The 16,863-nt window shown below is 41.8% G+C and overlaps 1 protein-coding gene across 3 annotated transcripts in view; it reads right to left on the bottom strand.

Moving 5' to 3' along the window:
• Nucleotides 1-7,403: 7,403 nt before the first annotated feature.
• USP38 (ubiquitin specific peptidase 38) overlaps nucleotides 7,404-16,863 on the bottom strand; it is a 132,672-nt gene continuing 123,212 nt past the window's right edge. For all 3 annotated transcript variants that reach the window (XM_029598521.1, XM_029598795.1, XM_029598612.1), the window contains one exon: nucleotides 7,404-8,506. In XM_029598521.1, the coding sequence (XP_029454381.1) occupies nucleotides 8,321-8,506 (186 nt within the window). In that variant the 3' untranslated portion in view covers nucleotides 7,404-8,320. The remainder of the gene's footprint in view (nucleotides 8,507-16,863) is intronic.

Genomic DNA, 16,863 nt, shown 5'->3' with positions numbered 1-16,863 from the left:
ATCCAGTCTAAAAAACCCCAATCTTTTTTAGGCTGCTTTTAAATCCTAACCCCTGGTTATCCCACTCACACTCTTACTGACTTTAACCATTGTTCTTAATAAATGAAATTCCCAAAGCCTATTACCCTGATTGTTTTTCTTGTTAAGACTGTAAGTTCTACAGAGAAGGAAGTGTCTCTTTTAGTGTACAGCACTAATTACGTTAGGTAGTGCTATAGAAGTGATATGTAGTTAAGTAGTAGTAGCAGCAGCAGTTTAAATACTGAGTTTGCTACCGATTGTATTGGGGCTGTGGTGGCAAGTTCTGAATATAGTATGAAACCCAGGCACCTGACTTGGTGGCTAAAGAGAAGAGTTGTTGCTTCCAGTCCCTTTGGAATCAATATGGCTACAGTCTCTCTTTCCAATTCATAACATTTTTTTTAAGGGTTTTATTTTAGTTTGTTTTAGGATAGTATGAATTTGAATTCTCATATAATTTTTTGTCCCTCCCCCCACATTGCAAATGAATTGATATTGTTTTTGTTCCTATCATCTCTCCAAGGAAGATGTTCCATTTATGGGATAAGCACAAGGTGGTAAAGATAAAGCCAGAAGCAGGGGGCATTGCAGCAGGAAGGGGAAATGGACAGCCCAGATGGCCTTATGGTATTTATCTGTTATAAGGTTTTGGATCACAATCCAATAAACTCTGCTTGTCAGTAAATATTTGGATGAAGGACAGAGTTTTCAACCATGCTAAAGACATTGAATTTTGGGCTCATCTCTAAAATTAAATTAAGGCACATGCTACTTGAGTTCAGCTTTATAGTTTATGGCATGCATGCAGCAGTCAATTTATGCATTTTAATGGATGAGCTCCCCCACTCTCCCATGAAGAAACTCATGCACACAAGCACACCTTCCCTGGGATGCATTGTAAATGAACGCTGCCATCCCCAATCTAAAGATAAAATTATTGGAATTTAAACAAACAAGTGAATTACGAGGATCCTGCTTCTATCTTTAGTGGAAGTCATTCCGCCCATGTTTTATCTTCTGCAAGAGACTCCTTCAACATAGACAGCATTTGTTTCAGCAGCATGAACTGATGAGCAAAAGGACTAGAGCAGCTGTTTAAGAATTGAGGCACAGGATTACAATGGAAGGGTTTTCCCCCTCTTTCCCTATTTTATTCTTAAGGCAATGTCACTGAAGGGGAAGGCACAATGGAGTTTGAGAAGAGTTGTGTATCTCACGTTTTGTAACCCTGCTTCTCTTGTTCCACTGCTAAGTAGTTGGGAATTTGGTTTTTAGTGAATAAAAGGAGGTAATCCCCATTATCAGCTTCCAAAGAGCAGAACTTGTTACAAATACTGTAATAAAAAAAAAATCCTCTGCAAAAAGGAGAGTTAATAGTATAATACCATACAAATACTAGAAATTGTTCTAATGTGGAAAACCTCTTCAAGAAAAACTCTTCTTCAATCCTGCACATTGTGGAAAGGAACTGCAATGCAACTGTTCAAACAAAATTATTTTCCATTCTCTCACAAACTTTTCTTAATTTTCATAACCAATTGCTGTAAACTCCCTACCTCACAATAGCCCTAATAGAAAGATTTTTTTTTTTTTTTTTGCAAAGTGTTGTGATTTATTCAAATCAGCCGGCCGGATTTTAAAAGGGTTACGCGCGTGTTTTAAGATGTACCCCAGCATGCGCATGTGTTTGTAGGTGTAGGGTGGTGGGGATGCCAGTCTTCAACTATCACCTTGTGTATCATAATCTTTGTTGGTATCGCTGTCGAGATAAACAGTAAGACTGAAGCAAGACTCACGTAATTTCAGCAGTATGTTTACAATTCCTCTCTATTGCATGGGTTTGAATGCTGCCAAAGTAAAGTCTCTTTATACAAGTGTCCAGAATTAGAATCGCCTCTGTTATACTGACCACATCTACCCACACTGATTATGTGATGCCAAATGCTAAGATAAGAAAGAACTGCTACACCCAATACTTTAGTCAGAATAATTTCTGAAAAAAAATCTAATTTTCTCAATTACATTCCCTGTGAACTATTTATTTTTGTTGTTAGAGACATACTATTAAATTTTTATATAAAAGTCTGTGGTAGAGGGAGTGACTGAGTGGTCACTAGAAGGCAGGAGACCTGAGTTCAAGTCTTGCTTCTGCCTCTGATCCTCATTTTGACGTTGGTCCAGGCACTTTGAACTGGAAGCTCTTTCAGGCATGGATTAATATGCCTGAATAGAATTTCTTGTATGATTAAGGGTAGTGGTTTGCCCAGTTCCTGATACCCCCATCTAAGCAGGTTGGTTTCCAGGAAATTCCTAATAAATATGTTCAAGATCTTTGAATTTGGTTCTTAGATCCAACATATACAAATATTTCTCATAGATATTCAGGTTGGGTACACAGATTTAGGATACCAGATAAATGCTGAATACAATAATACAGCACCACATAGCTCAATGATCTTCAATATTTTTCAAGCAGGGTCTATTTTAGTTAAAAAAATATTCAATGTGGGAGCCAGAACCATTGCTGGCTGGTACCCTGGTCAAGGTGGGGTCCCCCTCCAATAATACTGCTGGCCTGGGGACAAAAGTGTTTAAATTAGAGGTTGCAACTGGCGGGGCTGCTCCAGCACATTCAAAGCAACTCATGTCATAAAAACAAAGTTGTTTCCATATTCTTGCTTCTTCAGCCGTTGTCCCACAGACATATTGCCCTTTCCCTGAGTTGCCCCTAACACACTTCTCCCTAAATCCCCCCCAACCTGTCTCAACCACCCACCCACCTCTCCCCACCAGTCAGCTTCTATCATCCTTAGGCTCATCCTAAACTTAATGCTGTCTCACTTTCTCCGGTGCTACCTCTAGAACAACTTTTCTGATTTCTTCTGATACCATGTGGTTGTCACAGTCCCATGAGAACAGAGCGGAAGTTTGGGCACCATATAACTCAAACTCACTGAGATCAACTTGGTGCTGGAAAAAAACAGGAAAGCCATTTTCCCTGTACGTACCTGGATCAGTCCAGGACACCTGGGTTGTGACTCCGCACCAGTAGATGGAGACAGAGCAAGATCTGTCGGACTCAGCCATATATGCCAATGTGCCTGACACAGCCCCTCAGTCTTACTCTGTCTCCAGTAGATGATGCAGGTGCAGTCACAGCCTCTGCCTGCCCTGAGTACTGTTAGTTAGTCAGGGTTGGTTTTCTTGTTGGTTTTGTATCTGTAAAAAAATAAGAGAAAAGGTAGAGAGAAATAAGGTAAGCAGAAGGAAGTTTTCAAAGGAAGCTGTCCGTCCTGCCTCCCAGGGGGGTTGGAAGGTTTTGAGGGGACCATCCCCCCCTGGTTGAGGCCGCTGCTGAGGGTCAAGGATCCGGCCTACCACGGGCAGCAGCATTGGGGGTGACACCGGGGAGCCCGGTTCACTCACCCCCTACAGGAGCAGGAGCCCCAGGACCGAGGACAGCGGCAGGTTTAAAAAAAAAATTTGAACTCTGTTTTTCTTGTGTGCCGGCTCTCCGTTTCTTCGCCGGAGGGGGGGGGGGGGGGGTCGCTCCACTCGGCGAAGGGGGGGGGGGGGGGAGTTGTTTGGTTTTTAATTTTTACTTCTGTTTTTGAATTTTCTTGCCGCTTTCAGGGGTTTGCGGGGCTTCTCCGTCAGGGTCCCGTTTGTTTGGAGGATGCGGATCACTTTTGTCTTGCGGCATGGCTTTTGAGAGGCAACGTTTGCTGAGAAAAGGCTATTCGGATACGGTGGTGGCCACGTTGTTGAGGTCCAGGAAGCAGTCTACGTCCTTGGCTTATGTCTGTGTCTGGGTAGTTTTTGAGGAATGGTGTGTGAAGCGAGGGCTGGATCCCATCTCTGCCTCCGTCTCAGATGTCCTGGCATTTCTTCAGGCCGGTCTTGCCAAAGGTCTTTCGTGTAGTACTCTTCGAGTCCAAGTTGCAGCGCTCGGTTGTCTGCGGGGCAAGGTCCGCGGATCCTCCCTGGCCCTACATCCGGATATCGCCCGTTTTCTTCGGGGGGCTAAGCATCTCCGCCCGCTGCTGCGTCATCCTTGCCCGTCCTGGAATCTTAATTGGGTTCTTTCCACTTTGTGCTCATCTCCGTTCGAACCCTTGAAGCGGTCCACTCTTAAGGATCTCACGTTGAAGACTGTTTTTCTTGTCGCTATTACTTCGGCTCGGCGAGTCTCGGAGTTACAGGCGCTGTCTTGTAGGGAGCCGTTCTTGCGAATCTCGGATGCGGGAGTCTCCTTACGGATGGTACCTTCTTTTTTGCCAAAAGTTGTGTCACCGTTTCATTTGAACCAATCGATTGAGCTCCCTGCTTTCGCGGTTGGGGAGTACTCGGATCCGAAATGGAAGGAATTACGGAAGCTGGATGTGAGGAGAGTCCTCCTTCATTACCTGGAAGTCACTAACCCTTTCCGGGTGTCTGATCATCTCTTTGTTCTGTTCTCCAGTCCGAAGAGGGGGGCTAAGGCCTCCAGGACGACGATCGCCCGTTGGCTTAAGGAGGCCATCGGCTCAGTATATGTAGTGCGGGGGAAGCCTATTCCAATCGGTCTCAGGGCTCACTCGACGCGCTCGCATGCTGCTTCTTGGGCGGAATCTTCTCAGGTGTCACCTCAGGAGATTTGCAGAGTGGCTACTTGGAAATCTTTACATACTTTCGTTAGACATTACCGGTTGGATGTTCGAGCCGCTGATGCCGGGGGTTTTGGAGAGAGGGTATTCCGAGCGGGACTCTCTGCTTCCCACCCTTGGTAATTTGGCTCTGGTACTTCCCAGGTGTCCTGGACTGATCCTGGTACATACAGGGAAAGGAAAATTAGTTTCTTACCTGATAATTTTCGTTCCTGTAGTACCAAGGATCAGTCCAGGATCCCGCCCATATTTGCTGCTCTGAAGTAACGGAGAGTCCGCTCGCAGTTTGGCTTGCTATTCTGATCATGGGTTTCACTCCCTCGGTTTGGGAGTCCTGTTCCAGTTGGGGGTTTTTGAATGGCTCCCCGTTAATGTTAGGTTATTTAGCTAGTTTATTTGTTCTGGTTTTCTACTTTGACATTACGTAAGACTGAGGGGCTGTGTCAGGCACATTGGCATATATGGCTGAGTCCGACAGATCTTGCTCTGTCTCTATCTACTGGTGCGGAGTCACAACCCAGGTGTCCTGGACTGATCCTTGGTACTACAGGAACAAAAATTATCAGGTAAGAAACTAATTTTCCTTTCTATATGGTGCTGACATTGAGCCTTCAGAGAAGGTCGAAGGAGAATGTGTACAGAGGGAAGGGAGTCAGGAAGTATCAGGGCACATCCAGTCACTAGGAAATGGCACATTAGGAAGAGACCTGCCTGAAGAGGTTGGCTGGCCAGATGAAGGTTGAGCCAAGGCCGGAAAACCCAGGCCTAACTTCAGTGGTATCTCGACATACAGCTGTAACATTGGAGCAGGCTCAGCATCAGGAATTCGGGAATAAAAGTCACTTATTAGTCAGATACTGATGATAACAAGCTAAGCTCTGCCTCTGATGACTGCATGCAAAGCTATAAGCACAGAAGTCTAAACCAAAATCACAACAGACAACAGGAAGTGCTGGAAGCATAATATATCACACAGGGTTCAGGCAGCATCGAGGCATGCCCTGCTAAAGACTTTAATTTGGCCATATTTCAGAAGCTACTTAACTGCAAAAGATATAAATTAGATGGGAGTTAGATAGGAGTTAGATAACTAAGCAGCCTTACAAAGGTAACAACTTTAGGTAGTAAGCTTTGTTAAAATAGGAATTCACCCAAAGTTTATTAAGTGATAGTCTGGAGCCAGTGGAGTTACTGGAAATGGTGGGGTTACATAGCATTTATTTGTACTTGATTCAGAGCCTGGGAATTGCAGGGGGACACTAAGTATTAAGCTGTTTACTAATTGGGAGCTGGGAGGTGGAGGGTCCACTAAGGGTTGGCCCATTCCTACATTACAATTATAGTTAATTAGCCTGGAGATTAAATTTGGGGCAATGGGGATCCAAGATTTTGAAATTAGGGTTCTGATTTGTTTTCCCTGCATTTATTCAGCTTAAGCTTAGAATGGCATATTTTCAAATGTGTCTAGGAAATAAGGGAAAATTAATGGGCAAGTGGAGAGACTAAATGATTTAAAGTTCCTTCCAACAAGCAATTGCAGGAGATGATAATATTTACACCTACAAAGTAAGAAGAAGAATATACAATTTATTAAACGCCTAGAATAATGTTATATGGTGTGGCTTTTATTCAGTGAAAGAGAGGAAGTGCAGCTTCTGCTGTGTTCAGTGATTTTACTAGATTTGCTAGCTTGTACAAGCATAATTAAACGGAAACACGGTTAAAAATGAAACTTTATATTCTTTTTGTGGGGAAAACTGATAAAACTTGGGTGCATTCTTATCTATCTGTGCCTGATAGTATGTTTTTTGGTATAAGGTGAGAATCTCAGGATTTCTTCTCTAGTAGTTTACAGATTTAGAGCCCATGAATAAAGGGTTCCAAAAGGAGCCCTGCTGTATGGCCCCAGGCAGAGAGACTGGACTAAACTAAGTTGCGAGAGGGATATGAAACATGGGGAAAAAAATCCACAGGTAGTTGCAAATGAAGGCTCAAGGCACCAGCTCCCAGCTCTGATTCAAACTGAGCTGAAAGCCTGAACAAAGAGGAAGAAACTGCCAAGGCAAAAAAGAAGAGGGGAAAAAAACAAAAACAGAAGACATCAACAGAAAAGAATGACTCAGTCCACCCAATCTGCTTTCCTCTCTGCTGCCACAGATCCTATTCCAGCTCTGCTACTACCGTAGAGTCTCTTTATGTCTGACCCAAGCATGCTCAAATTCTATCACCACTTTGGCTTTTCCAACATTTGCTGGCAACCTGTTCCAGGATTCTAATATCCTCACAGCGATAAACTATTTTGTCAGACTACTACAATCCTGCCTTTAAGTCCCCCTCCCCCTGCAAAAAAAGAAAGGAGATATAGAAATAAGACAGAAAAGATGCAACGGAACCAAGAAACAGGCAAGTTGATATTGGCAGCTATGAGAACAATACTGCTATTTAACTGAAGGCAAGGCTTTGTCCCTCCCAGAGGATGAGAATGTCCTGCAGCTTTTCCAAGAGGTATGAAAAATGGTACCTCTCTGCAGTATTCTGTTTTCTATCCAGAAACATAAGTGTTCCTGAACCAAGAATCCAACCCGTGGAAATCTCATGACCACCAAACTGGCTGCTTCCTCACACTTTACAGGATGGGTAAGCAAAGCAATTAAAAAAAAAGTATAAAAACAAATTTTAAACACGTATATCTAGTTGCATTACATCACAAAGCTAAAAATAATGGCCCACAAAACATTTTGCCTTTCAGAACCACCAGCTTTTACTTGTCGAAAATCTAACATCTTTCAAAAAGTTATAATTTCTAGTCAACATATAAGATTATTAACATTTCCTGTTATTTAAACTTTAAGAGCCTCAAACATCCTTTTTTTTTTTAATTTACAGTACTTGCAAGGCACATACAAAAACATCCTCCTAATTACACAGCAGATATTCTCCCTGAAATATAATTTAAAAATCCTCAAAACAATTAGAAAGACTACAAAGTTAGCAATTTCTAGTTAAAAACTTTGTTCCTGCAAGACCATGCACTGTTTTTGTGAAATGATTCAGGAAAAACTTTACATATTTTTATGGTTGCAGTTGAAATAATATACGGTATTCAAATTTCTATAAAGAAAAAAATTACTGTAATAGGACAAATGTGAATTATTGCCTTCGTTACAGGTTGCATCAATGATGTTTTCAAGTTTTATTATTTTAAGAAGAGAAAACAAGATTTGCAATTATAAAACAAGTCCTAGGTTTTTCCTCATTTCTTAAAATGAAAGTGATGCAATACCCACAGGTTTTTGTCAGGCGAACAGAAATCAATTGCTTTGCCTTCGCTCATTACCTGTACATATCCCAAACTGGCAAGAGCACACAATTTGTCTCAATGGCTCTTTTGCGTCTAACTCATTCTAATTAGAAATGCTGCTGAAATTTTAAAGATAGGTTTTTTTCCATGATGCACTTCACTTATAAATATAGTTGTAAAGAAAAAAACAAACAAAACAAAAAACAAGCACAAATGTCTTCCAGTACAAGGACCAAGTCTTAGAAACAGTAAGGGTAGGTATCTGTTACAGTCTGATACTTTGGCAGCCCAAACACTCTGTATTGTGTGCCGTTCTGCAATCAGTGCATATTGGACTCTCCCTCATTGGACATCAAAACACGAGTCTGCCGACAGTGCTGAATCCACCACCACCACCACCGCTGCCGCCGCCACCTCCTCCTCCGCCTGTGGGGCCACAGCTTCCGGGAGGGTCATTGTCATCGAACCCATTGGGCCGAAAACAACAGGAGGCGGAAGCTGCTTGCAGGGCCCGTGTCCGTGCATTTAACTCTTGCTCCTAGAATTTTAAATAAAAAAAAAAACATTAGAAAATGAACAGGGGTCTCTCAGTTTTCCAAGGATTCTCTGTCAATCCCCTACTTTTTCTAGTAAAAGGACAGATCATGCCACAAATTTTAAAACTTAAAAAAAAAAAAAGGTCCTCAGCAGAAATATTTATAAATTAGGAAAACTGATAAGGATAAACCAGAAAAAAAAATCAAAACAAAGCTCAGAAAGGCTGGTAGTCTTCTTTCAGTCTGCTCTCACTATTCTAAATCATTGGGGGGTTTTTTGGGTTTTTTTTTGGTTTTTTTTTAAGGGGAATGAAGATTTGTGGATGATCCATGTGTATTAAAAATGGAATGTCTATCAAACTTCGTTCCCCTCAAAAAAATACAATGATCTAGAATAGTGAAAGCAGATTGTGCTCTCTCATAAACACAGAAACTGATATTCAAAGGCTTTGTCAGCCAAATGGATGCATTTTATGCATACATCTTACTGTGCATGCAAGGCTGATCACTATACATCATGCTTTTTAATATATATTTACTCCCATTATGCAAACCCCTATCTGGGCTTGATCTACAATACTATATCTGTGCTGACAATATCCAGTTTTTCCAGTTATTTTTGGGTTATTCTCTATGTATTTATCTGCGATAATAGTTGGTTACCCCACAACCTGTTAGCATAAAATCTTTCTAAAACTGAAATACATTTATGCAAAAATTCTCATATTACTCCTCTACCATCACTTGCTTTTTGTGGAAAGGAAATTTATACATCAAGCCTAACTAGAAACCTGGGAGTTATATTTGAGAAAAAGTTATCATTTCGAGTCTATGTCAAGACATACTCAAAGCTCTGTATATTGCATAGATTAAAACCCTATTTTGAGCCCTTGGACTTCCATACTGTACTACAGGCTCTTGTAATTTCAGGCATCAATTATTGTAACTCAATATATCTCAATTCATAAAACACAAAATTATAGTAGTGTTAACAGATAAACAAGGCACAAACCTTACAGAAAACAAACAAATCCTAATGAAGGATGCCTCATTTCAAGTAAGCTAAAACTTAAGAGACTGTTGACCACTACCACTGAGCCCATACTGTGAAGTGGACCAAAAAGTACTTGGGTTCAAATGCTTACTGGAAATGGTAAACTTTAATCGTTTTTTTAAGGGAATTATAGGTAATTTTTTCCTGCTATTGATAGAACCCTAATATGTATCTTAGACAGTTGGGCAAGTTTGACAGTAGACAGCTAGAGCAAACCTGTCCCAGAAAAGTAAAGGAAACGGGTAGGGGCATCATATCACATATTAAGTACTCAATTTGTGGTCTGCATGCAGGCTAAAACACCCAAAACAATGCGTGGTGTTACTATGGAATCTTTGGACAACTACATTACACAATGGCTCAGAAATAAGCACTGGTTGAGAAAGCTATGGAGTAAGACTGGTCTTTCATATTTCCTGACAATGCTAGGGATATAATTGTAAGCCACCTAGTATCATCATAAGAACATAAAATATGCCAGACCAAAGATCCATGAAGCCCAGTATCCTGTCTCCAACAGTGGCCAATCCAAGTCTCAAGTACCTGGCAAGTACATAAACATTAAATAAATCTCAAGCTACTATTGCAAAGCATTTGTGGAATCTCTAAATATTTCTATGCAAGCTAAACTTTCCATGCTATACAAAATCTCCATCACCTTCTGGTGCTTACAGATAAACCTAAATACTGTCATCTAGTGAAGCTACATATACCTTCCATATTACAATATCATAGAAACATAGAAATGACAGCACAAAAGGACCAAATGGTCCATCCAGTCTGCCAATCAAGCTACCCCCATGCTTATCAGTTTTCCAGACCATAAAAGTCAAGGCCATCGTCAGTTGCTATTTGAATCCATTTCCCTGTTATGCCTTGCCGTTGAAGCAGAAAGCAATTGTGGAGTTGCATCAAAGTATCAGGCTTTTTGGTTATGGGTAGTAACCACCACATCATCAAGTTACTCTCATACTTATTTGTTTCTCCAGACCGTAAAAGTCTGGGCCCTTGTTGGTTGCTGTATGAATCCAATTCTTCTTTCCCCCCTGCCATTGAAGAGAGCCATGTTGGAGTTACATCAACAGTATCAAGGCTTATTGGTTACGGGTAGTTACTGTCGCACCAGCAAGTTACCCCCATGCACTCTTTTCTTCATTTCCATCCTTTAGCCTTTAGGGATCCACAGTATGTATCCCATGCCCCTTTGAATTCTTTCACTATTTTGGTCTTCATCACCTCCTCTGGAAGGGCATTCCAGGTATCCACTACCTGTGAAGAAATATTTTCTGATGTTGGTTCTGAGACGTCCTCCCTGATGTTTCATTTCATGACCCCTAGTTCTACTTATTTCTTTCCAATGGAAAAGGTTTGATGTTTGTACATCATTAAAACCTCTCCAGTATCTGAAAACCTGTATATCACCTCTGCAGCTCCTCTCTTTTAGGGTATACATATTCATATCCTTCAGTCTCTCTTCATAGGTTTTCTGAAACTGATCCTATACCATTTTGGTAGCCCTTCTCTGGACTGCTTCCATCTTGTCTCTATTGGTTTTCAGATAAAGGCTCCAGAACTGAACACAGTACTCCAGGTGAAGCCTCACCAAGGACCTGCACAAGAGCAGCAACACCTCCTTTTTCTTACTGGTTATTCCTCTTTCTATGCAGCCCAGCATTCTTCTGGCTTTAACTATTGCTTTGTCATATTGCTTCGTCATCTTCAGATCGCAAGACACTATCACCTCAAGATCCTGCTCTTGGTCCATGCTTATCAGCCTTTCCCTCCCTCATCACATACATCTCTTTTGAATTACCGTGTCACAGATGCATGACTACACTTCTTGGCACTAAATCCCAGCTGCCAAATCTTTGAGGACTCTTCAAGCTTTTGTAAATCACTTTTCATTCTCTCTACTTCAGGCATGTCTACTCTGTTGCAGACCTTGGTATCATCTGCAAATAGACGAAGTTTACCTTCTATCCCTTCCATAACGTTGCTCACAAAGATACCGAACAGAACCGGTACTAATACAAATCCCTGTGGCACTCCACTTAATATGGCTCTCTCTCTTCAGAGTAGATTCCATTTACCACTACACTCTGTCTCCTCTCAATCCATGCCACCACTTAGGCATTCACTCCCAAACTTCTCCTATGCGGGATGGTATCAAAAGCTTTGCTGAAATCCAAGTAGATGACATTGAATGCTCTTCTATGATCTAATTCTCTAATCACCCAATCAAAAAAAATTAGATTTGTCTGACAGGACCTTCCTCTGGTGAATCCATGCTGCCTCGGGTCCAGCAACTTACTGGATTCTAGACAGTTCAGTACCCTTTCTTTCAGCATCTCCATTAATTTTCCCACCACCAAGGTGAGACTAACCAGCCTGTAGTTTCCAGCCTTATCTCTGCTTACACTCTTATAAAGCGGCACCACAACCACTCTTCTCATATCTCATGGTACTACTCCTGTTTCCAGGGATCTGTTGAACAAGTCATATAGCAGACCAGCCAGGACATCTGAGTTCTCTTAGTATCCTGGGATGTACCTCATCTGGCCCCATGGACTTGTCCACATAAGGTTTTCCTAGCTCTTTCCATACATACTCTTCTGTTAAAGGAGTTGTGTCTAGCCCATTCCTTTCTATGGTCTTATCAACCAGAAACAGTCCTTCTCCAGGATCTTCTTTAGTGAACACCGAACAGAAGTATTTGTTTAATATTTCCGCCATTTCCTTATCTGACTCGACACATTGCTCCTTGCCACCTTTCAATTTTACTATACCACTTCGAGCTTTGCTTCTTTCTCTTAAATATCTGAAAAATGTTTTGCAAATCTTTCTTCTGCTGAACCTTTTGTTTTTCTGAGTTCTTTCTTTGTGTTACGTTCTGTGTGTCTTGAACTAATAGTGGTTCCTTGGGTCAGGGTGAGTGAAAACTCCACCCACAGGGAGGAGCCCTGTGGGCCCTTACCACAACAGGCAAGGTCTCAGCAGTGATGGACAACAGAGGAAACAACTTTATTATACAGCCAACGGTGATCCGAGGAGCAGATCAATAGAGTCAGTCCCGAGAGAGTGACCTGCAGCTGGTTGGTCCGCGTAGTAATCCTCAACATGGAGCAGTCCGGTGAATACCTTCTCTAGGCGTAGCTTGTGCTGGAAACTCTGGTAGTGGTCCGCAGCGCTGGGAAGCCGAAGGGAAGTTGCACAAGACTGGAGAGATCAGGTAGTGGCCTGCAAGTGAGGTAACCCGAGGCTCCGTGCCACAAAGGTAGAAGAGAGCAGGTTCTGTACTCATGCCGGTACTGAGGAAGTAGATGGAGGATCAGGCACCGAAGAGGTCCAAACAAGAACAGCAAGGGTTGTCCGAGGACGATGCAGGAACTCACTGGAACAGACAAACAGAAAGTAATGGCTCTCCGAGGAGCAGATAGCCCTGAGTATGGCAAGACCCCCGAGGAGCAGGTTCCTAGGTCACCCAGTAGTTCAGCGAGACGGAGTCCCAGTGTGGAGGAAATAGCAGGACAGGAATACTTGCTAACTCGTCTTGCAAGAAGTTAGCTAAGTTTAAGAATGGTAAGCGGATGACATCATGCAGTGGGGACGCCCCCCGAGGTTACCGCCATGATGCATTTAAGAAGGTGACAGGTGCACACACACATGCCTTAGGTAACCCCGGATGTAAGATGGCTGCCGGGAGTGCCCACGCTGTTCCAGGCATGCCATGAGGGTCGGCGTGTGGAAGCGGAGGCCGCCATTCTCCCCAGACTCTGAGCTGCATAGAGAAAGGAAGTGAGCGCAAAGGTTGCAGCCACCTTTGTTAAAGAAATGGCAGATACCATGCCATTTGAACTGCTGGCTGAAGAGGATACTTGACACTGAAAGGAGATCACGGCAATACCTATCCATGAAGTTCTTCTAGAGCTTCAACACCGCCTTTGGGAGCATCCTTGTTCTGTGCCTGCAGTTAATAGGAGAACGGACGCTACATACCTGGTCCAGCCTATACCAGGTTTCCAAAAGCCACAGTTACCACATAATTCCTTTGTTGTGGAATCTGCCCAGAAAAAGGCAAGGAAACAGAAGCCACATTCATCTACTCCTCCAGGAAAGGAACATAGATTCCTTGATACTTTAGGAAGAAAAGTGTTCCAGGGGTCCGTGCTGGTGACACGTATAGCTGCATATCAGCTATATATTACCCAATATCAAAGGAATTTATGGAAACAGGTCCAGGAATTAGTAGTTTCCTTTCCTCAACAACAAACACTCAATGCCCTTGTTGACAAGGGGCTAGAGTCAGGAAAATATGAAGTCAGGGCCACATATGATTCTTTCGAGACTTTGGCCCGTTTATCAGCTACGGGAATTAGGGCATGGAGGTGGGGTTGGCTGAAGGCTTCCGAACTCTGAATGGAAGTCCAAGAGAGACTCATGAACCTTCCATGTACAGGAGACAACCTCTTTGGAGAGAAGGTACAGGCCACGGTATCTTTACTTAAAGATCACCATGAGACGCTATGTCAACTGTCTAAGTTACCATCGGATCGTGCATCCTCTGTACGTAAACCCGCTAGGCGTGACACTAGGTGCCCTTTTTACAGACGTCGTAGGTACTATCCTCCTACCTCCTCTGCACGACCTTTCCATCAACCTCAGAGAGGACGTTCACGTCAGCCAAAACAGGCTAAGCCTCAGCCACCTCCAAAGTCAACACCTGCATCTGGTTTTTGAAATCTATGCCAGAGGACAGCAGCTTCTCCCGTGAGGGGGCTCCATCGATGTCACCCATATGGGAGGACTACATCCTGCTGTCCTGGGTTAACACCTATTACAAGGTAAGCAATTTTGCTTTATCCTAACTGAGCCCACTGTAAACCACTTTTTTCTGGGTTTCTGAATTTTCTGTAGTAAAGGGGAAATGATTCCTGAATGCTGTAAAGTGGGCGAGGATTCCTTGGCAGTTGCTAACACTTTTTTACTATAGCTAATTAAGCTTTAAGGTGAGCCACCTTCAAAAGGAACAACCCCTTTCCTGTGATCACATATGCTAAATGTGCACAGTATATATCATTAACAGGGGCAGACTGCAGGAAAATATCAGCCTGGGGGATTTTTTCAAAACTGGCCCACAGGATATCTTACTCCCTTGTGCACTCTCTCTGCAGCACAAGCATCAACACACAAGTCGACTCTAAAACCAGGCTGATTTAAGCGCAAATATCTCCAAAATAAATTTAATATTTTACCTAAATAACTTAAGAAATAGAGCATACTCTAGACCAGTAGAGAGTAAATAAAGCTGTAGAACCCCATTCCATCCATGGAAATTGGTTAGGGCCACCCCACAAGTCTGCTTAGCAGAATACCTCACCTTAGTCACACATGTAAAACACAGACAGACCCTCACCAAATACAAAATGAAGAGATAATAAAGTATAAATAGAAACATGCAGACAAAAACTGAACTTGAAACTGCAACAAGTCAGACTCTGTATGGAATGGAAAAACAAATATCATTCCTCACTAAACATCAAACAATAACATCAAGAAATATAAAGCAATCAATCATAATAGCAAAACCAAACTCATAAAAAGAATAAATATTTCAAAACAGCTGATGAAAAGAACATCCAATGATTACAATTATATAACACTTTGTTTTTTATTTCCCAAACAATAAAATATTTCAAAATAGCAGACACAGCAAACACCCAGTTAAAATAAATCCCCAGCTCTCTGTATCTGGGAACTTTAGATTCCAGTTACCCTGAGATTGTCATGGATTAGTAAGGGGTGGGAGATATGTACAAACTTTCTTCTCTAACACACGTTCATTCTCACACAAACTCCCTTATATTCTCTATCACATACTCTCTCTTGTACATGCTCACTAGCTCACATGCTCTCTCTGACAGGCTTGCTCACTGTGTCACACACACACACTCTTGTTCACACACATGCTCAATTGCTCTCTCAGATACATGCTCATTCACGTTCACAGACTCGTTCTTGCTCAATCACTCTCTTATACTCACACACAGGCCCATTGGCTTAAATAGCCCTCTTGCTCAAACATATGCTCATTGGCTCATTTATTCTCTCTTGTTCAGAAACATGCTCTGGTAACCACAACAAGCCCAACTTTATTATGCAGTGCAACAATGGAAAAACAAACAAAATCACTCCTCACAAAACATCAAGCAATAAAATCAAGAGAAATAAGACATCATTCATAATATATTCCTTCTTTTCATAGTTTTAATTTCAAAACAGCCGACAAATATAGAGGGCCCAATATTCAAAGCACACTCAGTGCTACTTAGCCGGATAAGTAGGACTTATGTGGTTAAGTAGCAGCTGCTGAAATGCTTACATTCAGTGGCTGCTGCTTAGCCACACAATTTATTTATTTATTTTAAATTCTTTTACTACACTGATACTCAAGACGCGGTCTTATCGTACCGGTTTACAATAGAACAGGGGAAACCAATTAATAACTATATAGAAGGTAAGAAGTTACATCAAACAGGGAGCGAAAAACATGGGAGCTGGAGGACAGGAAAGATATTTTAAAACGATATCAACTGAAGAGTGCTAAAATAGTCATTGAAAACAATGAAAACAAGACAGCGATACAAAATCAGCTAGATTAAGCTCGGCTGTGGGTTAATCTTAGGTAATTATTCACAATTATTCATAAATCTTGTGGACGGGGGAAGCATGGAGGGGTAAGCAGGGGGGGAGGTGGGAGTAGGGAGGCGGTCAAGGGTGAGAGACAATTATGTTTGATAAAACATAAATCCCTTATATGGCTAAAAAGTTAGCTGCATAAGTTGTGGGCAGGCAGTGGGTGAATTAGCCACATAACTTATGCAACTAAGTAGCAATATTTTGTCTTAGCTGCATAAATTTACCACCTATGTTAGACAGTTAAAACTGATAAGGCTAAGTACAAATATATATGCGTATACTCAGCAACATAGCTGTGCCGCTGAATATACTGTGAAATTTAGCCGGATAAGTTATATCTGGCCAAGTTATTTAAACGGCCACCTTTCAATATTAGGCTCCTAATGATTTAAAAAGTCACAAATTTTTTCGATTTCCCAAACACTAATAAATTATTTCAAAGCAGCAGACAAGAAATAACACCCCAAAATTTAAAATAATTTAAGTTTAATTTAAAAATCTCCAGCTCTCCATATCATTAAATAAATAAATACCTGGCATCTTTTGATTTCCTAGAGACTTGTGGATTTAGGTGAAGGCCACACAATCTTTATCCTCTCTCTCTCTCTC

This window comes from Rhinatrema bivittatum, chromosome 1 (assembly GCF_901001135.1).
Source record: "Rhinatrema bivittatum chromosome 1, aRhiBiv1.1, whole genome shotgun sequence".
Taxonomy (NCBI): domain Eukaryota; kingdom Metazoa; phylum Chordata; class Amphibia; order Gymnophiona; family Rhinatrematidae; genus Rhinatrema; species Rhinatrema bivittatum.
The sequence above is the reverse complement of the archived record's forward strand: the minus strand, read 5'-3'. Positions and strand labels throughout refer to the sequence as shown.